The sequence below is a fragment of the Phalacrocorax carbo genome, chromosome 16 (genome assembly GCF_963921805.1).
Source record: "Phalacrocorax carbo chromosome 16, bPhaCar2.1, whole genome shotgun sequence".
Classification (NCBI taxonomy): Eukaryota; Metazoa; Chordata; class Aves; order Suliformes; family Phalacrocoracidae; genus Phalacrocorax; species Phalacrocorax carbo.
This window is the reverse complement of record NC_087528.1, coordinates 9,467,886-9,490,789: the sequence shown is the minus strand read 5'-3', so window position 1 is coordinate 9,490,789 and position 22,904 is coordinate 9,467,886. Positions and strand designations below refer to the sequence as shown.

At 64.8% G+C, this 22,904-nt stretch overlaps 4 protein-coding genes across 7 annotated transcripts; 2 read left to right on the top strand and 2 right to left on the bottom strand.

Annotated features, from left to right (window-relative positions):
* Window positions 1–1,135: 1,135 nt before the first annotated feature.
* Window positions 1,136–3,763, top strand: SYNGR2 (synaptogyrin 2). Its single transcript, XM_064467218.1, has 4 exons — window positions 1,136–1,398; window positions 1,709–1,946; window positions 2,259–2,398; window positions 2,516–3,763. The coding sequence occupies exons 1-4, from the start codon at window positions 1,279–1,281 to the stop codon at window positions 2,711–2,713; spliced, it is 696 nt and encodes a 231-aa protein (XP_064323288.1). The 5' UTR covers window positions 1,136–1,278; the 3' UTR covers window positions 2,714–3,763.
* A 319-nt stretch (window positions 3,764–4,082) lies between these two features.
* TK1 (thymidine kinase 1) lies at window positions 4,083–7,397 on the bottom strand. Its single transcript, XM_064467225.1, has 7 exons — window positions 7,150–7,397; window positions 6,769–6,800; window positions 6,582–6,695; window positions 6,407–6,500; window positions 5,985–6,074; window positions 5,779–5,898; window positions 4,083–5,658 (listed from the first exon to the last, which is right to left on the bottom strand). The coding sequence occupies exons 1-7, from the start codon at window positions 7,213–7,215 to the stop codon at window positions 5,500–5,502; spliced, it is 675 nt and encodes a 224-aa protein (XP_064323295.1). The 5' UTR covers window positions 7,216–7,397; the 3' UTR covers window positions 4,083–5,499.
* A 208-nt stretch (window positions 7,398–7,605) lies between these two features.
* AFMID (arylformamidase) lies at window positions 7,606–10,980 on the top strand. 4 transcript variants are annotated; one of them, XM_064467211.1, is made up of 11 exons: window positions 7,673–7,717; window positions 7,864–7,954; window positions 8,087–8,191; window positions 8,275–8,323; window positions 8,501–8,586; window positions 8,661–8,733; window positions 9,117–9,214; window positions 9,531–9,609; window positions 9,882–10,017; window positions 10,279–10,383; window positions 10,575–10,980. In XM_064467211.1, exons 1-11 carry the CDS (start codon window positions 7,688–7,690, stop codon window positions 10,602–10,604), a joined length of 882 nt encoding a protein of 293 aa, XP_064323281.1. In that variant the 5' UTR covers window positions 7,673–7,687; the 3' UTR covers window positions 10,605–10,980. The 4 variants fall into 4 exon arrangements, with proteins under 4 accessions (XP_064323280.1, XP_064323279.1, XP_064323278.1 ...); XM_064467210.1 differs by lacking the exon at window positions 8,275–8,323 and having other exon boundaries at window positions 7,606–7,717; XM_064467208.1 differs by having other exon boundaries at window positions 7,611–7,954.
* A 448-nt stretch (window positions 10,981–11,428) lies between these two features.
* LOC135315961 (uncharacterized) lies at window positions 11,429–15,477 on the bottom strand. The gene is made up of 7 exons (XM_064467193.1): window positions 15,209–15,477; window positions 14,870–14,953; window positions 14,008–14,096; window positions 13,511–13,696; window positions 13,191–13,328; window positions 12,814–13,006; window positions 11,429–12,344 (listed from the first exon to the last, which is right to left on the bottom strand). The coding sequence occupies exons 1-7, from the start codon at window positions 15,444–15,446 to the stop codon at window positions 12,007–12,009; spliced, it is 1,266 nt and encodes a 421-aa protein (XP_064323263.1). The 5' UTR covers window positions 15,447–15,477; the 3' UTR covers window positions 11,429–12,006.
* Between the last annotated feature and the right edge of the window lie 7,427 nt (window positions 15,478–22,904).

Genomic DNA, 22,904 nt, shown 5'->3' with positions numbered 1-22,904 from the left:
GAGGCCAACCCGACTCGGCAACCCAGCAGACTGGGAGCTGCGGCGGGAGCAGGAAGGAAGGAAGGGCGGATGGGGGAGGTGGCGCAGCCTCCGCCGAGCACGTCCTGCCCTCGCTGGGGGACTCGCCCCGGCCCGGGGCTGCACCGGAGGACCCCGCCCGCTGTTCCGGGACAGGGTCGCTCCGGGGTGGGAGCCAGCCCACGCCGCCAGCCCGGCCCTCGGTTCTGGAAGCGCACGGCAAGACCCGCAGCCCCGGGGCAGGCGAGGACACCCGTTTCCGTCCATGGGGTAGCCCCGGCCTCGGGGGAGCTCAAACACGCTCTGGGGGGACGGGACGGGACGGACACACCGGAGCAGAGACCCCCATGTCCCGTCCTCCACTCCCACCGTGCTCCAGCGCCTTCTTCTTCCTCCCCTCCCTCTTCCCCCTCCACCGCCATCAGTCCTCGCAGCTCACCCCCGGGCGGGCAAAGGCTGCACCGGGCAGGCGGCGGCCCCGGGGGGGCTGCCGGCCACCCCGCCCGCGCCCCCGGGAGCCGCCGCCTCCCACTCTCGGTCACCCACCGCCCCGGGGCTCCCGGCAGCCCCACGCCCGTCCCAGTACCAGGAACCGACGGAAACGTGTCCCGGGGCTGCTGCCGCCGCCCACGTCGGGCACCGGGCAAGCGCCGCGGCTCGGTGTGGGCGTGAAGCCGCCCCAACACCACCGTGGGGAGGTCGGAGGAAGCACCGACAACCCCCCCAGCCTATCCCTCCTACCTCCCAGTGCTGGGCGAGGGTGTGCTGCCCCCGCAGAACCCCCGCTTTTTCCCCCCCCGGCCGGGCTGTGGGGTTGCGACCTGCGGGAACCGGGCTCCGGGGCGTGGGGCTGGGCCTCATCCGCAGTAGAAAGGACGTCGGGAGGCACCAGGCGTTCACCCGCCGGCGAACCGCGTGGGGCCGGCCGGGGGTCCCCCGTCCCACGGCGCTGCCCGCTGCCGTGGGTGCTGCGGGGGGACCACGCCGCCGCGGCACCAGGAGGGAAGGGGGCAACACGGGGGGCTGGGAGGCGGCTCCGGCCTCCCCGCTGTACGGGGCCGGGCGGCTACGGGGGCACCGGGAGGGCACGGTGGCTGGGCGGGGTGAAGATCCAGCTCCGCCGGCCTGAGCGCGGCCCCTGCAGGGCCCGCTCCGCCCCTCCCCGCCCCGGCGGCAGGGGGGGACCGCCCCGGCCCGGCCCTCCCCGGGGCGGTGCCGCGCAGAAGCGGCGGGGAGCGCGGCGGCGGCTGCTCCGGCGCGATGGAGAGCGGCGGCGGCGGCGGCGGCGGCGGCGCGTACGGGGCGGCCAAGGCCGGCGGCGCCTTCGACCTGGGCCGCTTCGTGCAGCAGCCGCAGGTCCTGGCGCGGATCGCCAGCGCGGTGAGTCGGGGTGGGCCGGGCCGGGGCCTGCTCCGGGACAGCCCCGCCAGGCCGGGCCGCGGGGCTGCGTGGGGGCCCCGGGTCGGGCCAGCCCTGCGTCCCGGAGCCCGCATGGCCCGGCCTGGTCTTCCCCTCCCTCCCTCTTGCCGCGGCTTTCCCCCGGCTCCTGCCCCAACACAGCCGCAGCGGCGGGCGCTCAGCTGAGCCCTACCTAGGCCGGTGCCCCCAGCCCTGCTGGGCACGGGCACCCCCCAAAAGGGGCCCCACCGCCCCGGTGCCACCCGCCGAACACCCACTCCTGCCTCTGTAGATCTTTGCCTTGATCGTCTTCGCCTGCCTGGTCGGGGAGGGCTACATGAACCTGCCTAGCTCGTCTCAGCTCTTCTGCATCTTCAACCACAACGAGGACGCATGCCGCTATGGCATCGGCATTGGCATCCTCGCCTTCCTCGCTTGCATCTTCTTCTTCATGGTGGACATCTACTTCCCCCAGATCAGCAACACCACCGACCGCAAGTACCTGGTCCTGGCAGACCTTGGCTTCTCAGGTACCAGCAGCTACGGGGTAGGGCTGCGCCTTCTGTGGCTGCTACAATGGCTGCCCTTGTCCCGTGACGTGGCTGCCGGTGCCTGGCGAAGGGAGTCGCTCCCGCCTGGCCCGCTGCCCGTGTGCTGTCTGCTGAAAGCGCTCCAAGGAACCATGGGGAGCAACATGCGGATGCCTGTGCTGCGCTGAACACCTGCACTGGCCTCTAGCCCCCCCCCACCCCCATGATGGCAGCAACAGCCTAGTGGTGGGAGCAGGGTCTGGTGAGCAGGAGGATGCAGTCCCAGCCCCTCATGCCACCTTCCTCCCACAGGTCTCTGGACGTTCCTGTGGTTCATTGGCTTTTGTTTCTTGACCAACCAGTGGACCTGGACACAGGCCAAGGATGTGCCCATCGGGGCTGACTCGGCCCGTGCTGCCATCACCTTCAGCTTCTTCTCCATCTTCTCCTGGGTGAGTGAAGCCACAGTGGAGTGTGGCCTTGCCCCACTTGGGAGGGAGTGCAGAGGGACTCCCTGGGCCGGGCAGCCCAGGGCAGCCCTGACAATGCTGGCCCCCTCATCTCTCTAGGGCTTCCTGGTGGCCTTTGCTTACAAGAGGTACAAAATGGGTGTGGAGGACTTTGTTCACAGCTACGTCGACCCCACCCCGGAGGTTCCAGCTCCCTACTCCAGCTACCCCAATATCAGCCACGACAGCTACCAGCAGCCGCCCTTCACCCACACGGCAGAAGCCCCAGGGGGTTACCAGCCCCCACCGGTGTACTGAGCCCCTGCCCAGTGGCTTGGCAGGGACAGCTGTACCAGTGCAATTTTCTTATGTGGGGTGGGAGGGACCTGCAACTTGAAGTGGGAGGGTGGTGGCTGCTTTGTGTGAAGACCACCGGGCCTGGGTGCTGGGGTGCAGGAGGGGCCTGGTCCAGGTGGTGGAGCTGAGCTCCCTGCTGCTGCGCTCCAGAGCCTGGCGCATAGCGAGTGATATGGCACATATATATTTGCAACTGCTGAGCACAGCCCTGCAGCCCCAGGGAGGTGGGTGCATGGGGCTGGCCCCAGCGAGGACAAGCGCCTGCCCTTACTCTTGTGCCTTTGGGGAAGCAGCTGTGGGAGGAAGCAGTGCGGTGGGTGTGTGGTTCGCACCCCCCTGGCTCTAGCCTGGCTGTGCCCTTGTGACTGCTGCCCTGGCCCGTCCTGGCACCAGTGCCTTTCCAGCCCCACCAGCCACAACCCCTCGAGTGCTGGCTCTCACTGCTGTAGCACAGCTGGGCAGTGCAGTCCAGCTCCTGCCTGCCTCTGGCTTCCCGTGCCTTTCCCCCTCAGCTGCTGCTGGGTGAGCTTGATGCCAAAGCCCCTTTTTCCTTTTGACTATAAACTCCTGTGCTGTGCCTTCTCACAGCCTGCACTAGGGCTGCCAGTGCTGGGATGATGCAGTTCAGGATCAGTGGGAGTGGTGAGTGCTGCGTGCTCAGTGGGGCTGTGGCTGTTTCATGTGTCCAAGGAGTCCTGGAGTGCTTTCCCTGCTGACTAGGTATTCAGCCCCCCTCACTTGCTTCCCACCACACGCTGTTTCTGCAGAAGTGAGGCTACCATCCCACCCACTGCTCCCTCGGCAGCACCCTGCTTGCCACCCATGCTCCTGGCTGACCCGAGGGTGCTGCACCAGCGCCTGTGCAGGCTGGCTGTCTCAGGTTGTTTTCTGCTGCACCTGTTGTGAAGCTATTCCCAGCAGCAGCATGTGGTATGTGAGCTGTCACTGCTGGGGCTGGTGTCCATGTAGTTCTTTGTCACTGTAGAGATGGAATAAACTTTTTCACCTAGCCACCATGTGCCTTTATTCTCTAGTGAAGCAAAATAGGGATCTTTCTCTCTTCCCCAGGGGCTGGGACAGGGGATTCCAGGCAGGGAAGCAGCAGAGCAGCCCTGGTCACCTGCTGCACTACAAACAGCACACTCATGCTAGTGCTATTTTTAGGCAAGCCCTCCTCCTCCTGCTCCTCAGAGGCTGTTGGGTAGAAGGTTTGAGCAGATAAGCACCCAGCCCAAGCTGCTGCTGTGAGTGATCAGCCTGCACTGTTTGCACACTGTTCACTGCAAGGTAGCTTTTTCAGAACAGTCTGGTATAAAATACACAGAGACAATTTCATTAAGTTATTTATTAGCCAAAACCAGTAGCAGTGCTGCCTTCCCTCCACCCCCACCCCCCCAAGGGGAAAGCCCATGCCTGGCAATCAAGTCCTTGTGGGTACTATAACTGTCACTACTTCAAATAACAAACAGCATGGGTTTTCAAGATGGCTCTTGTAACCTTCTGGGGAGGTGGCTCTTCCTGGCTGGAGGGTGCAGGCAAACAGAGCAGTGCATTTGCACATGGAGATGTGACCTGGCCACAACCAAGAGCTACTGCTTGGAGCTTGTGGAGGCTGGCTTTCAGGGAAAAGCACTTTTGCAGTAAGGGGGAAAGAAAAAAACCAAAACTAAACCCCTTCCAGAAGCCAAGTCAAGCAAAGGGGGAAGAGGATCCTTCAGTCCACTTAGAGTGGAAGAAGAATCAGCCTCAAGAATTTTCAGAAGGCTCAGCAGGGAGCAAGATACATGACTAGAGCTGAGTTTCCAAGTAGCTGGATCTTCACAGAAACAGTAGCCCAAACCCTTACCACTGAATCCTGAGCCTCCAAACCCTTCACAGATAACTAAGCACTAAAGTGGCAGCACCAAGCTTGAACCTAAGCAAAGACACCCTGAATTTGGAGAGGAGGCTCTTCCTGAAGTGAAGTCTAGTTGTTCCAGAAGGACTTTGTCTTACTACACAGACTACTACTAGCCCTTTTAAAGCTCAAAAACTAGGAAGAGCCTACTGTCAGGCTATCAAGTCAAGCCTTTCTCCCCCTGCCAACTTCTGTTTCAACAAAAATTTGCAAGACAGTTACAGTGAGCATAACAGCAAAGAGGCAGGCCATGCACAATCATTCGAAGGGACTGCTACAGGGCAGGCTGCTGCTCTGTGTGTCAGTTGAAAAGCTGTGTCATGGCTCTACGACAAGGAACAGGTTATCTCCTCAGACTGCATTAAAAAAGGAAGCGGGTTTAAAATACTGTGGTCTTAAGAAACCTGGTGTTTAGCAAGAGCACACAACAGATAAAGAAACAGTTGCATTCACAGGCAAATGAACCAGCCACCAGTGCCAGTCTGAACATGTGCAGAGGACCAGGAGAGCAGGCCAGAACGATGGCGTGCGATGGAAGCCCTGCAGCCCGGCTTACTATGAAGTTTTCCAGGACCTGTTTGCGTGGCAGCATCAGTAACTACACCTGTCTCTTTTCCATGTTCTGAGGAAGGAACTCACTTTTGGTCAGGCTCCCGCTTCAGCTTCCCCAGCATCAGGTCCAGTTGATCCTCCTCTTTCCTGGTCCTTGGTGCAGAGGAACAGCAGCTTGGCAGGTAAAACTAAGACACTTAACAGTTTTGCTAAAAGCAGGGGAAGCCAGATCTGGCATCTGGGAGCCACAGGATTCAGCTTTCTTCCTCTCATTTTCCCCCATGTGGGACCCCAGCAGTCAAGAAGCAAAGATCTTCCGGGAGGAGGCCATGTCCAGCTGCTTCATCCCCAAGGGCATGTTCTCTTTGTTTTCCAGCCCAGGCTGCTGAGGCCGCTTGCGGAAGTAGCAGGCTCGGCAGACAGAATGGTACTTGTCTGCTCCTCCAATTACTTCAACCTGGTAAGGAAGTTGGGAGAGTGATTCTGTAGAGCCCGATTCTCCTGAGGAGATCCCTCTATACTAGCAGGACTGGCAAGGTGAAGCTACTGAAGTGCTTTCTGTTCCAAGGGAACTCACCTCCTTCTCTGCTCCTAGCCTCTTTGTGTAGGAAGCTTCTCGGTAGCACTCCATGCACACGGCATTCAGCTTCACCACGCTCTCTGCCAGTGGCACCAGGTTCAGGATGCTCCCGAAGGCCTGTGCCAAGATAGAGGGGATGGTTCTGTTGGATGGGTTCTACAAGGATCCCAAAGCAGCTGCTGCACTAAAACAGAGTGTTTTACCTTTCTCTGGAAAGTCCCATCAAGAGCAGCAACGATGACTGTTTTCCCAGCATTGGCCATTGTCTCACAGAAGTCCACAATATCTGGGAACTAGAGGAGGTACAGAAACAGTGTCAAGAGGAAGGAGCAGCACTTCACTCAGGGGGTAGTGGCACATGCCCAGACAGCAGCACAGGGCACAAAGAAAATTAAAGCCATGTTGCCTATCCATGAAATGGACTCCAGGCCCACTTTCCTCAGCCTGCAGGGACTAAGGGAAGGGAAGGGTTTGACTACATGAGCTTAGTCCAGCAGGATCAACCTGCTGCAGGGTATTTCTTCCCACCCTCTCCTACAGAGAATTCAGGCCTTCTTCTGCACAGGGTGCTATGAAGATTGCATCCTGCAGAGCTCCCCAGGACCTGCCCTGGCCATGCACTTACAAACTGGCCCTCATCAATGCCGATGACCGCACAGCCCAGCGCCTCCTGGTATATGTCCTTGAGAAGGCAGGCTGGCAGGGCCTCCATGGTGTTCCTGTGGGGAAGGGTGAGACTGTGAGCCAGACAGCCCACCTGCTGGGCCCACGGGGTGGGTCCTCCTGCCCCAGGGACTCACTTGTCATGTGTGGAGACACCAGAGACACAGTAGCGTGTGTCCTTAGCATACTTCACCAGCAGGCACTGGTACTGAGCGAGCTGGAACCGCCGCACCCGCCGCATTAGCTCCGTGCTGCAAGAGATGGCCGTCAGCGGGCTCCAGGCCTCAGCCCCCTCTCTGCCCAACCCATCTGCCCCGGGCCTACCTCTTCCCGGAGAACATGGGCCCGAAGATCACCTGCGGGCAGAATCATGAGGGTCAGCGGTCGAAAGCACAGCTTGGCAGGGACACCACGCAGGCAGCCCCCAGCCGCCAGCCTGGACATCGCTCTGCCCAGTCACGGCATCCTGCCGGACACCGGCCAGGCACCGACGACTCGGGGGATCACCGGCACCACTATCCGCCCCGCCGAGCGCCGGTTCGGCCCATCGCAGCCCCACACCAGCCCGGGCACGCCACCACCCCATGCAGCCCGGACATCCCTCCCCCGGTACCGGCGCAGCCTCTGCCTCCCCGCCGCCTCTCGGTACCAGCCCCAGCGGGCCCTGAGCGCCCACCCGCTGCTGGTGCCGGCCCCGCCCCGTACCTGAATTTGCCCGCGCGGGCGGCTAGGCGAGCCGGGGTGGACACCGGGCACCGTCAGGCAGTTCATGTCTGCGTTGGACGGACTGACTGACTTCCCGCGCGCGCCTCTCCGCCACGGCCGCGAGCTGGCCAATCCGAGCAGGCCTCACGCCCATGCGCCGCCGCGGCGGCCAATCGGAGAAGGACTCACGCCGCTGCGCAGGCCAATGGGAGAACAGGCGCGAAAATTCTTATTTCTCCTCCGCGCCTCCGCACCTAGGCCCGCGCCGACTTCCTGGCGTGCACTGCGCGCGCCCGCCTGCCAAGCCCGCAGGTGTCCCCGTCCCCGCCCCCTGGGCGGCCAATAGGAGCGGGGCGGCCCCGCCCCCGTCCTGTCTCTCGTCCCCGCCCCCTGAGCGGCCAATGGGAGCTGAACGGTCCCGCCCCCTGGCTCCGGCCACGCCCCTCCCGGGCTCGGGCCACTCCCCCCCGGCCGGGCAGGGGGCGCGGGGTCGCGGCGGCGGGCGCGGGATCGGGAGCGGGATCGGGCCCGGCGCAGCATGGGGGGATGGCGGGACATGCCCGCGGAGGTAGGGCCCGCGGGTTGGGCAGCGCTCGTTTCTCGCCTGGGCCGCGGGGTGGGGGACCTCTCCCGGTACCCGCCGCCCCGAGCCGCCCCAGGGCCGCCGGCCGGGCGGAGCTGCCCCGCGCCGCAGCCGCCGCGCCTCCTCCGCAGGCGCTGGAGGAACAGTACTCCCCCAGCCGCTGGTCCCCCCGCCTGGGCAGGGACGCCGTCATCCAGGCCCACCTCGCGGCGACGGCGGCAGGTGAGGAGCGGCCGGTCCCGGGACGGCGGGACGGGGCTGGGGGCGCCCGGGCCGGGAGCGGGGCTGCCGCTGGGGTGTCACGGCCCCGTCCCAGCGGGGAGTGGGAGATGCGATGTGTCCGGCCTCCCGCAGGAACGCAGAAGGCCCGGGCCAGCGCACAGACCTCGCTGCACGTCCCCTACGGCGATGGGGACGGGGAGAAGCTGGACATCTATTTTCCCACGGACCCTTCTGGAAGTAGGTGATGGGCAGGCAGTGGCGGCAGCAGTGGTGGCGGGCAGGGGCCGTGCCCCTCACTCACCCTATGCTGTACTGCGCAGCCTTCCCGGTCCTGGTCTACATCCATGGCGGATACTGGCAGTGCCTGAGGTGAGGTGGGGTGTCGGTGAGGGGTCCCTTGGGAAGGGATCCCCCGACCCGCTTTTACTGCCTCCCTCCTCATGACACCCAGACTTGTTCTGGGTATTCTGGGTTTGATCAGCCACCTGGCCAGCCCAAGGAGACCCTGGCCTCCCCAGCCTGGCTACCTTCTGTTTCCCCCACCAGTAAAGATGAGTCAGGATTCGCAGCCCCCCCGCTGGTGTCACAGGGTGTGGTGGTGGTGGCAGTGGGATACGACACAGCCCCCAAAGGTAGGTGCTGCCGAGCTGAGGCTACGGCTGAGCTGTGCTGGCCTGGCGCCCTCCTGACTCTGCTCTCTGCCCAGGCCACATGGACGCCATGGTGCTGCAAGTGCGGCGCAGCCTCGCCTTCCTGGTGGAGCAATACTCTGGGATCAGGTGGGCTGTGCACTTCTCCCGGCATCCCCTCTGCCCCACCACTATGACCGCTGCCAGACCTTGAAAGCAAACTGTGCCCGCCTCACTCCCTGGGCCATTTGCTGCATGGGGGTGGCTGTGGCAGCAACAGGAGAGGGTGAATAAACCCTGTGCCGTGACAAAGGCTTCAGTGCCTCAGTCCAAGGGCTGGACAATGCCCGTGGCTGTGCTCCCTTGTCACTATGCGAAGTGTCAACTGATGGACTGGGAAACATGTCCGAGCTGCTGTGTTCAGGCTGCAGCACTTGCAGCTGTGCCACCTCCTCCATGCAGAGCAGGGTGTCCCGAGGCGGCAGGCGCTGCGCTGTCGATCCCTGTGCTGGCTCATGGCTCCCTCTCTCCAGAGGCATTTACCTGTGTGGACACTCGGCTGGGGCCCATCTGGCAGCCATGGTGTTGTCCACGGACTGGACAGAATACGGAGTGGCGCCGGATATTAAAGGTAGCGCTGCTGTGTCCAGGCACGGGGGCTGAAGGAGAAACTGCCCCTGGGATGAGGCCGTCTCTGCTGCCCATACAGGGCTGCAGGAGTTGTAGAGCTGAGGGAGATGAGTTGCCCCAGCTGACTGCAGCCCACAGGTGCTGGGAGTGCAGGACTCTGGGCTCCTGGACGAGCTGCCCCTGAGGGTGTGTGTCCTGCACTGGCCAGCCACTCACTGAGGCCTGGGGATGTGGGCACAAGGAGACTTCCCATGCACAGGGCTGTGAGAGTGGCCCAAGCTGCAGGACCCCTCACCTGCCAACGTCTCTGCCTCCAGGAGCTGTGCTGGTGAGCGGTGTGTATGACCTGGAGCCCATCCTGCACACCTATGTGAACAATGCGCTGAACATGAGCTGGTGAGCCCGCATGCTGTGGGGACAGCAACTGGGAAAGGGCACAAGCAGGCTGTGCACACAGGTGGCTTTGGTCTGCACAGCCTGCGGGTGAACACCAGTGGTGCTGCAGCCTGCTCTGCCCCTGCCCGCACAGCCTGCCTGTGCAGCGGGGCACAGGCCCTGCACCCTCCACCTGGCTGGAGCACACAGCCAAGGACACGGGGGCTCTGCATGCAAAGATGCCCTCTCCAAGCAAGGGGCTACATCAGCTGCCACTGTGGTGTCTCATCCAGGGAGGTTGCCCAGAGGAACAGCCCCATGCTGTGCATCACCCCAGAAGCGCCTGCAGCTACAGCCTGTGAGGTGCTGGTGGCTGTGGCCCAGCATGACTCCCCGGAGTTTCGCAGGCAATCGCAGGAGTACAGCCAGGTGAGCTCTGGGCAGCACCATGCCTGGCTCCGCAGGGATGCTGCTCGAACCGGCCTGCTCGGACCTGCTAAGCTGGGATGAACAGCTTGTGTGCCATATCAGAGCAGTATTTCTGCTGCTGTGGCGATGGCTGCTGTCGAAGATGACAGTGGCTCAGGGGGGGACGCTAGCTAGTCCTTGCCAAGCCGTCATTCCTGCTGCCGGGGCAGCATCCGGGCGGATGGGGGTCTGGGTCCCTCCTGCCAGTGCTGCTATCCACAGGCCCTGCGTGCAGCTGGCTGGTCTGTCTCTCTGCTGGATCTCGCCGGCGTGGATCACTTTGACATCATTGAGAAGCTGTCGGAGAAGAGCTATGTCCTCACTCAGGTAGGGGAAGAGCTCCTGCCCTCCCTTCGCTCTCTGAGCACAGCTAAGATAGCAGCCCAGCACGGCTGTGCTGAGGCGAGCTTGCCTGCGTACCACAGCCGGTGCAGGGCTGCGGCTTTGGGGCTGGCTGTCATCTCCAGCCTCAGAGGAGCAGGGTCAGGCACTGCTCACAGGGCTGTTTCTTATCCAAGGTGATTCTGAACATGATTTCAAGAGCTTGATGGCATGTTGGGAGCAAACTGAGATGGCAGTCCCAGCCCTGCATGGTGGCAACAGGCAGCCTGCATGCACCATACCCTGCTGCCCTCCTTGCTCCAGTCTGTGGGGTCTTCTGCAGCACAGGGCAGCTGCTGCCTCTGGACACCCTCTGTGCCCCCTCGGCTCCTTCCAGCCTGCAGCCAGGCAGGGGGGGTCCAAGCAGGGGAGCACCAGTTCTCACCGATTCTCGCCTGAGCTGGTGTTCCTTTCAGGGGTGTTTCTGCCTGCGTAGCGCACAGTGCTGGCAGGCCTGTAGGGCTTTGTCAAGTGGGTGATGAAGTTTGTTCCCTTGATATCCTTTAAACTGCTTATTGCCAATAAAAAAAAGGAATAACTGCTGCCTGGGTGTAGCTCTGCTTCCCGGGGAGCTGGGGCTGTGCTGAGCTGGTGAGTACACACTAGATGTGGCTGCTGCAGAGAGAATCTCTCCCAGTGCAGAGCTCCTGACCTGCAGCTGGGCTCTTCTGTGCTGGCAGTGGGGAGCGCACCACTAAGCCCTGCCTAATTTTTTGCACAGGCAAAGTCCAACCCAGAAAGCAACAGGTTCAGCAGACAGGGAAGCCCAGAGAGCCCGCCAAAGGCTGTGGGGGGCTTTGGGACTGGGGTAACACTAGCCTTTGTGGATGGCACTGATGGAGGAGCACACTGGGGAGCTGTCTGGGCCAGGCTTCCACATCCTCAGGAGACCTCATCCCTCAATGGGGACCTCTGGGCTGGGATGATGTCCCTGATACATGGTCAGGGGAGGCGCATACTTGGAAGAAAACATTCTGCACAGCCACAGTGCTGCCAGAATACATTTATTTTGTGCCCTGACCATCCATTGGGATCTGTCTCCCTGCTGCAGTATCCTTGCACGTGTGGTGCACATGGGCCAGGTGCAGTTTGGGGCTAGGGGGTGTCTGGCTCTGCTTTTGGGTGCTGTCTGCAGGACCCAAGTTACAGAAACAGTTTCTGTAGAGGACTAGAGGGTTCTCTGAGGATGTTTGCTGGGTGACTAGCAACATGGGGGATGCTGCCTCGGAGTGGTCTGGGTGGGGGTGTGAGGTATGGGCTCCCTCTGTCCCTCCAGGCATGTCTGCAAAGGCGTTCTGTTCTGGGAGGTGCAGTGCTCTCACTGGGGGGGGGGGTGGGCTGGGGTCTCCCCAGGGCTGGGCTCACGTTAGTTTGGAGCTGCAAGTTCAGGGCTTCATGCGGGGGTGGATGTTGTGGTGCAGCTGGTTGGGAACATGCCTGGAGCACACTGTGGCTAGTCCCAGCCCCTTTGCTGCTGGCTGCCAGGACAGGGCTGGGAGAGCTGCCCCAGCCCGCCAGCTTGCCTGCAGCACCAAGGGGGAGGCAGCTGTCCCTGGGCTGGGACGATGCTCAGGCTCCCCCGGCACTCGGAGGAGTTGGGTGGAGTCCCAGGGCCAGCTTCTCCTGGCACTTCCTGGCCACAAATTCCAGCTTGTTCTTTGCAAGCTCGGTGTCGCGGGCTGAGACATCACGGTGCCAAACCGCACGCACGGTGTTTGCCGACCAGGGGAACAGCAGGACGCTGACAGCCTGGCCGGTCTCAGCCAACTCCTCCTTACTCACTGCCCGCAGGTGCTCACAGAGCTCTGCAGGGGATGGCCAGCCCCCCCTGATGCTCACCATCACGATGTTTGTCTCCACTGCCGAGAGGTTGATGGAGCAGAGGGGCGACTTCAGCTCCTGGACGCCTGGGGAAGGCAGGGGTGGTAGGCTGCAAGCCAAGTGCCCGGCTTCCCGGGAGAGGAGGCTGCAGCACTGCCCAAGCCCTACCCCAGGTTCTAGCTGAAGGAGGGGCCCTTTGCCCTCCTGGCTGTGCAGCATGAGTGTCATTGCAGGCACCACAGGGACAGGCATGGCATCATCCTGACACTCTAGCCAGGCACGGACCCAAGCAGCATCCTCGCCTGGCCGGAGATCCAGCACGGCTGCCTGGGGAAGGTGTCTACACTGCTGTTACCCCTGGCAGTGCTGGGTGGTGCTGGGTGTGGTGTGCCCAGCCAGCAGAGAGGGGGATAAGGCTGGGCCCGGACCGAGCCGCCGGGCAGGGCAGGACCCAGCTATGTGGCAGCACGTGGAAACCTGCTCAGCCGGGCAGGGAAAGCAGCGTCAGGCTGCAGGCGTCCATACCTCCCAACGTGCCGAGGGGCCCCAAGATACCTTCAGCAAAGCGTCGGGCGTTGTCATGGTCTCTGCGCAGTGTTGCCTCTGCGTGCTCCAGCCCGAGGCGGGCAGCAGCTGCCAGCACACCTGCCTGCCGCATCCCCCCGCCCAGCAGCTTCCGCACACGCCAGGCCTCGGCAACAAACTCCCTGCGTCCAGCCAGCAGCGCACCAGCCGGGGCGCCCAGGCCCTGCAGAGCCACCAGAGGGGTGACCCGAGCTGCCCCGGGGGCTGCCCGTACCCCTCTTGGGGATGTACCCAGGGATGCCCCAGCCTGCAAGCTGGGAATGCAGCCCTATAGCCTGAAACAGGCGAGGCCCCAGCTTGTCCTGGTCCAATCTGGCCCCAGGGACCCCCTCCCCATGTGAGCACACCTTGGAGAAGCACAGGGACACGGAGTCGCAGTGCTGGGTTATCTGAGCTGGCTCCACATCCTGGGCAACCGCCGCATTCATCAGCCGTGCTCCGTCCATGTGCACCTGCAGCCCATAGCAGTCAGCGAGCCCGCGGACCTGGGGGGAGGCAGAGGAGGAGCTGGGCCAGGAGGGACCCCTGAAGGCACTGAGCCCGGTGGGGCAGCTGGTGCCAACATGGGCTGCACTCCAAGATCCTCATCAAGGCCCTGGTGTCCCTACGGTGCCATCCTGCCAGGTCCAGCTGCCTGCACCCAGACAGGGCTGCTGACAGCTCCTACCTGCTGGAGGTAGGTGAGGGGCAGTGCCCGGCCCCCTGCTGAGCTGTGCGTGTTCTCCAGGCAGATTAGCTCGGGGCGTGGATGGTACCGGCTGCCGTGGGCCTCACGGATGGTCAGCTCCAGCTGGTCCAGGTCAAAGGTGCCATCTGGCAGGTCCGGCAGCACCTGGGAGTGGACGCCAGCGACCTGTGCCCAGGACAGGGCAGAGAGCAGAGCTGATGGCAGATGGTGGCAGCGCATGGGGGACCCAGCCTTCTGCCCCTCTGTCCCCTCCTGCCCTGCACTGGGTGCGCTTAGCCCCCATTTGTGCTCCAGGCTGTGGCTTCGGGCGATCCGGGTGATGCTGTTGCTGCAGCCCAGCAAGGGATCCTCCACCCAGCCCGGCCCCGGCAACCAGAGGAGGGCAGCAGCAAGCCACCCTCCTGTCCCTGCCTGCGTTGCCAGTGCCACCAGGCCCTGCCAGCCCAGGCTGTAGCCCACCCATCCGCAGCACCCACCTGCGCAGCCCCGCCGTGCTCGTAGACGTGCAGGTGGGCGTCCCGGCCCAGGAGCAGCTGAGCCCCCCTGCGCTGGCAGTGGCACATCACTGGGAGGGAGAAGGCCATGAGGAGGGGGCACTGTGGGCAGCACCCAGCGGGCAGCACGTGCGGGAGGGCAGCAGGCTCAGCTGGGGTGCCCATGGGCTGCCTGTGCTCTGGCAGTTTGTGGGGCTGCAGCATGTAAAGGCTGGGCATGCAGCACAGTGGTGCCGCAGCAGAGCAGCCTCCTGCAGGCACAGGGCGTCTGCTCTGTCCCTCAAGGTGCTGGGGCTGTTGGACTGGGGCTGACCACAGCAGCTGGGGGTGGGGGAGCAGCTGGGGGGGGCACGGCCTACCCTCCTTGGTGCATGCACATCACTGGGGCTGGAGTGGGGCCCACGCTCCCACAGCAGATACCTGCTCACAGGAGGGCAGGAAAGCAAACAAGGTAAAGGTTAACACAGCAGAGCGGAGGCTGAGTGTGAAACAGGGACGAGCAGACCCAAGGAGGGGGGTTTGCTCAGCAGCAGCATGAAGCAGGGAGCATCTCTGGGGTCTGAGTGGGATCACGCTGCTACAGATTTGAGGTGGAGAGGGCCAAGGAAGGGGCCAGGAGATACACCCGGGTCAGAAAGGATCTGCTGCCCACAGCTCTTGTCTGTGGCCCTCTGGGCAGCTTCCTGAGCAGAAGCGGGGCTCTCCTCAGGACCCCGGGGAGGAGCCGAGCTGCTCTCACGCTCTACACCCTCCATGGGATGGGGGCCTAAACCTGTCTCTTGGTTTGTGACCTGGCTGCCCCAGGGCACAGGGAAGGAGGGCTGGTGCAGCCCTGGGCACTCACCAGCGATGAGGTTCGCCATCGTGGCCGTGGGCACAAAAAGAGCTGCCTCCATGCCCAGGATCCCTGCGGCCAGGTGCTGCAGCTCTGCAGGGGGAAGAAGCACGGGGGTCCTGGGGAGGGGGCGTCTGCTGGCCCTGGGCAGGCACGGGGGGGACGGTGGGGAACCCCACAGGCCCAGGCTGCCGCCCCCAGCCCTGGAAGAGCCCTGCTCCGGACTCCCCATCCCAGCTGCCCTCTGGGCTGGGGGGTTGCAGGCAGGGACCCCACCGGGGGGGGGGCGGAGCGGCCCCCCGTCTCTGCCGGGCCCGGGGCCGCAGGGGGCCCGTCCCCACCGCCCACCGTTGACCGTCGGGTCCTCCCCGTAGTCGTCGTCGCCCACGGGGGCCCGGGCCATGGCGCGGCGCATCCCCACGCAGGGCCGGGTCACCGTGTCGCTCCGCAGGTCCACGATGCGCGGTGGGCGCCCAACGGGGCGGGGGGAGACCCGCGGTTTCACCGCCCCGGCGCCGGCGCCGGCCCCCGCCGCGGGCAACCGACCCCGCCGCAGCGCCCCGCCCGCCCCCCGCGCCACCAGCATCGCCGGGACCCCGGGACCGCCCCGCCGCAAGGGCTCCCGGGCGGGGGCGGGATCGCCCGGCCGGCCCCGTCCCACACCGCAGGTGGGGCGGGGGCTGGGACCCGCAGTCGTCGGCTGCCCGAGCCGCAGGGACGGGCGGGCACGGGGCAACGGCTCGTGCGTGGGCACCGAGCGTGTCCCGGGCTGCCCCCGCAGAGCCGCCCCTGCAGACTCTCCCCATCTCTCCGTCCTGCCCGGCCTCTGCCCTCTGCCGGCTGCACCCCCGAGTCACGCTGTGGGGGCAGGCGGAGGCGCTGGGGGACACGGGTGGGTGCTGCCACCGGACCTCCGGCTGTCCCACGGCCCCTCGCTTTGCTGGGAGCGCCCGTCCCGGACGTCCTGATGGAGGGAGCGCTGGCACGAGGCCGTGTGCTCCTCCACGGCCACGGCTCCGCGGGGATCCGCGAGTCTTTCCGCAGGCCCATGGCGCCGCGTGCTGAATGGCGATGGCTCCCACCATGCTGCTTCCGCTGCCAGCAGGGACAGCACGGGGTGACCTTGCTGCTAGGAATTGGCTCTGGCTTCTGGCTGCGTCTGCCCTGGAAACAGCTGACATGCTGTCCTGTGGCACCGTGGGCAGGCACGTACTGCAGCAGCGCTGGTGTCGCCTCCCTGCCTGCACCGAGGAGGGGGCCCACCAGTGCCTGGCTCCTGGCAGAAATCCCCGCTGCCCCGGAGCAGGGAAGCATGTGCCCGGTGCAGCAGTGAGACCCCCAGCCTTCCCCCCATTGGGCTGGTGATGCTCTGTGGGGGGGATCCAGCCCACGACCATGGTGCTCTTCTGGGAGAGCCTTGGCCATGCCCACCTCATGCTGCAGGTGGGGAGGGGGGCACAGCTCTGCAATACTTGCAGGGGAAGCAGTGAGGCAGGTGCATTCGGGTGCCCCCCTTCCCCTTGGGGGCCGCATGCTGCCTGGCCCTGCCTGCCCGGCACCTCTTCCCTTGCATGCGCCATGCCTCTGCCTCCCTATGCACGCAGCCTCCCTGACACTGCTGGTCCAGCTGCCTGCGCCACAGCCCCTGCTATGCTGCTGCCTTTCTCATCCATCCATTATGAGCCACGACACAGTCCCAGCCCCCCTAGCCCTCGCCCCCCCCCCAACTGAGAGCCCCCCACAGCTGCCCCGGCTGGCTGCCTGCATGGCTGCTGCCCTGCCTGCACCCCTGCGCACGGGGCCCCATCACCACCTCCCACCACAGCCCGTGCTGTCAGCCCCGCAGATGAGTGAGCCATAAACAGTCCTTCATGGAGACGTTTTTCACACGCAGGGCCACATGTTAACAGTTTTTCTTTATTTACTGCCTCCATTTCCTCTTTGTTCCAGGAACTTGTCCTCCAACTTCAAGCTGCTCATGATTAGGCAAAAAGGCCTCTAATCTCCCCGATCTGATTTACCGTCACTGAGAGCAGACACTTCCCGTTACTGGCCCTGGACCTGGGAGTATGGACAGCCGAGCTCTGCCGGCTGCTGAGCCGAACCTCTCCTCCCCAAAGCTGCCCCGCTGCACGCGCTGCCTTCCCAGCAGCTTCCTCTTCCAGTAAGCGCTGGGCAGCCTGGCCGGTCACACCACAGGTGAAGGGCTTGGGGGGAAGTGCAACCATGGGGCCCTTGGGCTGGGGCCTCCACCACGTCTGGGGCAGCTGCCCTGGGGCAGGGCAGGCTCCAGAGCTGCTCTCTGCTCTCTCGGGAAGAGCCAGCTGGTTGGAGCATCCCTGGGCCACGGCCTCCCCAGCTGCTCACCTGTCTGCTCCTGCTGCTGCTGTCTGGGGTGGCCGGGTGGCCCTTGGGTGCCCCACGGGGCTGCTGGGCTGGCTGCAGCACTGTGCCTAGTGTGGGGAGAGCACCCGTCCTGGCTGTGCATCTCTTCTCAGCACCGGCAAGCGCTGGTTTCAGAGACATGAGGGGGCTCGCTCAAGGCTCTGCGCTGTGCAGCCCCCCCACCAGCCTGGGCAGGGCCTGGGGTCCACGGCCATGCAGAGGGCTCCTTTGCTGGGAGGTAGCCACATCCTTTGCAGGACCTTGCAGCATGGCAGGGCTGCCTCTGCGAGTCCCCCTGTCCTGCCAGACCCTAGGGGACCTTTCCCCTTGCCTCAGGGGTCTCCCCCAGCCGCCAGCACTCAGTGATCCTCCCTGACCATGTAGGGCCCAGCAGGGCCTTGGTGGGGGCTTGATGGGGCCAGCACTGGAGCCCACGGGAGGGCTCGTGTCCACATGTGGGGCTGGCCAAGCCAAGGCCGCAGGCGTGTGGGCAGCGGGAGGGCAGTGCAGGCGCCTGGCTGGCGGCTCGGCCAGCAGCTGTGGGGGGCTCGCCTGGGGGCTTGCCCGGGGCTGGGCTGCGCTGTGGCTCCCACAGCTGCCACCTGCCAGCGCTGGCCGGTGGCTCCCGGCCCCACCGAACGTGCAGCCACGGTGGGCTGAGCTGATGCTCCAGTGGTGCCTCCCCAGGGCTAAAATTAGCAGCCAAGGTCTGGCCAGGGAGTGGAGCCCAGGTCCCGCCGGGGAGGATCGTGTTTCCCCCCGCCCTCCCTGCCACAAGCCTGGCAGCTGCCGGGGCGATTCCCGGAGCCGGCTGGGCTCCCCCTGCCCCTGGCCCCACATGCAGCCCTGCAAGCAGCTGCTGCCAGGCCCTGCCTGCTTGCCTGGCTGCGTGTCCTAGACCCCAGCCATAGGGCTGGGCCCCCACATGCACCCCCTCTGTGGGTGCCTCAGGAGGGGCTGCGGGCCAGGAGGAGGCCAGCATGGCTGTCCCTCCTCCGCCATGGCCGGGCTGGGGCCGAGCTACCCCAGGCACACATGGCTGCACCAGGGGACTGGGATGGGCCAGCCAGGAGCTGCAGGCACTGGACTACCGGTGGCGCATGCAGTACCATGGGTGTCTTGTGCCCTATGACTGGGGCTGGCCGCAGGGCCTGCTGGCAACCCTGAAGCACTTGCCGTGAGCTTGGGGCTATTTCTTCCTGGGTAGCCCCATGGCCATGCTGCCTGTGCTGCAGGCTGCCATAGCTCGTCCTGCTGGCTGGCCTGGAGGGCCCTGCTCCCACCCGGGGAAGGGGGGAGCCACCATCAATCATCCCTGGGAGGGTAGGAGCCGCAGAGCCAAGTGATTTCCTACTGTCGGGAACCACGGAGTGATGCCTGGAAGCACTGGGACGTGCTGGGCTCCTGGCTCAGCCTGCCAGGCCTCCAGCGTGCTGTGCCATGCTGCGGCCAGTGCCAGCCTGCGCTGGGGGTAGAGGCGGCGCCGAGGGACGGGTGCTGCCCTCTCTGCCAGCCCTAGCCTGCCACCGCTGTTGGTGTGTTGGGCTCCTTGGGGTGTGCACCAGCAGCTGCTCACACACATAGCATCCAAACAAGCCTGAGCCCAGAATAAACCCCTGATGGCCCCATTCGGACGTGACCAGCAGACACCGCAGCCCCGACCTGGTGGGGTGGGACTGCCCAGAGGAGAACTGGTGGGGCCGGCCAAATGTGGCGCGAAGTTCGGCTGTGATTGCCGTCGCCGTGGTCCAGGACTGGTTGTTCCCCACGGAGCACTCACAGAGGACACGGTGGGCAGAGCCCCTGGCTGGGCAGCAGCTGGCCACCGTGGTCCCTGGGCTGGCCAGGGGCATCCTTCCCCTAGTTGCAGGAGCCACGGGCAGGGCCTGCACCGGGGGTGCTGGGGAAGCCTCCGGGCAGCAGCCGGGGTGAGCCGTGTGCTGTGTCCCGGCAGTGCGGGCAGCGCAGGCAGTGAGTCCTGCGCCGGCCGGAGCCCGGAGCCCGGAGCCCGGAGCCCGGAGCCCGAGCCCGGTGGATGCTGCCGGCCCCCGGGGCTGCGGCCAGCTCGGCACCCGGGAGCGGAGCTGGCGGGAGGTGCGGTGCCTGCCGGTCCCCCCCACCCCCCCCCCCCCCCCAACCTGCCGGGGCTGCTCGGGTGACCCCTCCCTCCGCCGGCAACAACTTTTCCAGTAAAACCACCGCAGAAATCCCGGCTTCCCGACAGGCCCGCCCCTCGGCCGCCGGGGGGGCGCGGGCTGCCCTTAACCCTTCCCGGCCCGGCCCCGCGGCCGCCCGGGGCCCCCCGCGCTGCCCCGGCCGGTGGCTCCGAGCCCGGGGCCGGGACCCCCGCGGAGCCGTGCAGGGGGCTCTGGCCGCCCGCCCCGGGTCAGCGATGCCCCCGCTCCCCGGAGCGGCCTGGGGGTGGTCCCGGGGGGCAGCAGGGTGGCCGTGCTAGAGCAGCGTGACCCGCCGTGCACGGGGGAGGCGGGTGGGAGAGAGCTGACATGGAGCCCGGCCCCAGGCAGCCTTTGTGCCCACATCCTGCCCAGGTGTGGTGTGGCCATGCCGTGGGAAAGGACCACCGAGCTCGCACTGCCAGTGGCGCAGAGGGTTTTCCTTCTCAAGGTGCAGCTGAGGTGGAGGGAGCAGGGACTGAACCCCACCATGGGGCAGAAGGAGGATCCCAAGTGCTGAGGAGATGGAGAATGGTCTGGGAAAAAAGCCCCTCTCCAAAGGGGACCCAAGCACAGCCTGGCCCCTGGGGCTGCGGGGCAGAGGGTTGGGTCCCCAGGTGGGATAGGGTCTTGCCTGTCCCTGGATGAGCAGAAGTGATGTGCTGTATGGGACTGGGTGGTGCTGGGAGCCAGCTTGTGTGGTGTGCGGCCTGAGCCCCAGCTTGCAGCAGGCACCCACAGCTGTGTCTGGCCATGGCTCAAAGGCGTGGGTCCCTGCGCAGAGGTGTGGAGGGTGGCTGGGCTGCTCAGTGAGAACGGGGAGAGGACACCACTGCAGGTGGATGGTGAGGAGGGAGCAGACTGCTACTGTGCTCTCGGTGAATGAGATGCAATGGATTCGGCTGCATGTGAGGAGGCTGCATGTATCCCATGGGACGTGCCCTGTGGTGAGGAGTGGTGCAGGGGGCCAGGTGGGTCCCCTTGCTCTTAAGTCCTGGTGCTGGGAGCAGCTCTCAGAGGCACCCTGGGAGAGCACCACTGCTGGCGATGGCTCTGGGCTGGGTGGCTGTGCCAGGTCAGCAGCCCTTCCCCAGAGCATCGTGGGGCTGGTCCTGCCAGGTGGGCAGAGCCGGGGCTAGCTGAGCACTGGGAGCTGGGGCTCTGTGCCAGGGGCTGTGCTGGGCTGGCCTTGGCCGTGCCTTGCCTGCCGCCAGCCCTGGCCCCATGCTGGCTGCTGCACTGGCCGAGCCAGGGCTGAGGTAAGCGCTGTAATTGTTTTCTCTGTGGCCCGAGATGAATAATTGAGAGGTCTTTGAGGAGAATTAATTAGCCCGTTTATTGGCAGTAAATGCTTTTCTCCAGATGATGAAATAGATCCTGAGCCACACATGGGGCAGGCGGATGCAGGTCGCTGAGGCTGCTCTGGAGCTTGCCGGTGCCAGGTCCGTGGGCCAGCCGTGCTGGTGCCCCGTGCCTGCCGCAGGGCAGGTGTGCCGGCGCCAGCTCCCACAGCCTCCCAGCAGCTCTGTATGCCTGGAGCTCACTGCGCCCACAGCCAGCACTTTGTGTGGAAAACCCAGCGTGGGTGGGAGCAGAGGGCACTGAGGGGCAGGCAGGATCTTGCTCCAGCCCCTTGCAGAAGCTCCTTCCAGGCTGCTCTGCACAGAGTGGACTGGTGAATCCCTCTGGGACAGCCCTGGTCTGCCCTGGCAAAGCTCTGCCCCATGGCCTGGCATGGCACAGCACAGGAGGGCCGGCCAGTGGCCCTGCGCAGATGGGCAGGAGTGAGCCACAAAGCCTGAAGCTGTCAGCTCAGTGCTGCACTTCTGAGCCAGCCCTTGGTCGTCCATTGCTGGCACCCCGGTGTCCTCATGTCCCCATTGGTTACCAGTGCCGCTGTGGTGGTGCAAGGAGGACAGACCCTGGTGCTGCAGCATGGGAGCCCTCTGCACCCCATCGTGTCCCTGTGGCTTCCCACTCCCTCACAGCCCGTCCTAGGGGGTTCCTCCCTGTACAGACCCTGCTGCGTCCCCTTGCATCTCCTTCGTCATGGCTGCCAAGGTGGTGCCAGCTTGGGGCTTGTGGCCTGCACCTCCTCCTCCTCCCCTGGGTGTGAGGGGAAGGGCCCTGCATGGCCAGAAATGCTTAAACAAGGATTTCCTTGTTGCTGCACGAGCTGTTTGCGTTGCTCCCAGGCCAGCCGTTAATGAGGTTTGGCAGGAGGCACTGGCAGCCCCAGCCATTGGATTTCTATAAATCAACCTGGTGCTAATGTGTGGGGCTTGCTGGGATGGAGCTGCTCAGCCCTGGTGCACGGGGACCGCAGCCCGCAGGCAGCTCAGGGCTGGGATGGAGCTGCTCAGCCTCCGTGCACTGGACTGCAGCCCATGTGCTCACCAGTGCTGCATGCAGTGAAAAGGGGGGCTGAGAGCAGCCGTCCCAGCCTGCGGGGCTGGGGTTGCTCTGTGACACCAAGGTATGAATGTCGCCCTGGTTTTGGCGTGGTTGGATGAGCTGCTCCTGGTTTTGGGGGCAGGCTGGGCTCAGCAGCCACAGCAGCCCCATGGGGGCCATGGGAGCCCCTCTGGGCAAGGAGCGGCTCCTTGGAGAGTTGCAGGCAGCCCTGGGTGTGTAGTGTCCTGGCAGGGCAGAGAGGGGCGGGGGCCAAGGGGGCCAAGGGGACCATGGCTGCTTCCCAGCAGGCAGGTCAGAGCGGCCCCTCCAGCTGTTTGTTTCCAGGAATGGCAGAAAGTGTAAAGCAAAATAAAGCAACTTCCCACAGCCAAGGTCCTGCTGTGTCCTGATCCACTGCCACATCCCCCACTTCCCTTCCCCCCGACCCAGAGAGGCTGCTGGGTGCTCAGTGTGCTGGGGTGGGGGCAGATTTGCCCTCTGCCTGCCCTGCCTTGAGGTGAGGCCAGTGGCTGTGCCCCCCCCTCCCCACGCACTGGCCATGCCATACACCCTGTGTCCCCCTGCCCCTGGGGCAGCCTCAGGCATGCAAAGCAGGGCAGGCAAATTACCCAACCCTCCGGGAAGCATCACTGCAGCTGTGGCTGGTGGCTATGCACGGCGGCTGGCCCCTGCCGGGAAGCAGCGCCGTGGTGGCACGGCTGCACGTGGGCCCTTTGCACTGAAGCTGCCTGTTGCAGATGTGCCCGGCTGCCGCTGGCACAGGGAGGCTGCAAAGGCTGTGAGTCCTGCGACCCCCACGTAGCGCTGGGCTGCCCTACCTGGAGCAGCTGTGCCTTCCCACTGGGGACGCTGGCCATGTGGGGCCATGCCTGACTGGGAGCCTTGCTGGGATGCCTGGAGCGGGGCACAGAGGATATTCGCATCGAGAAGGGCCTCCTGGGAGCAGGCTCTCACATGTTTTGCTCCTGGCAGCCCTATGTCCAGGAAAGGAGGCTCCGGGAAGTGGGACCTGTTATCTCTGTTTTCCCACAACAATGCACTCGCCTCGCCAGTGCCGGCCCTGTGGGGCA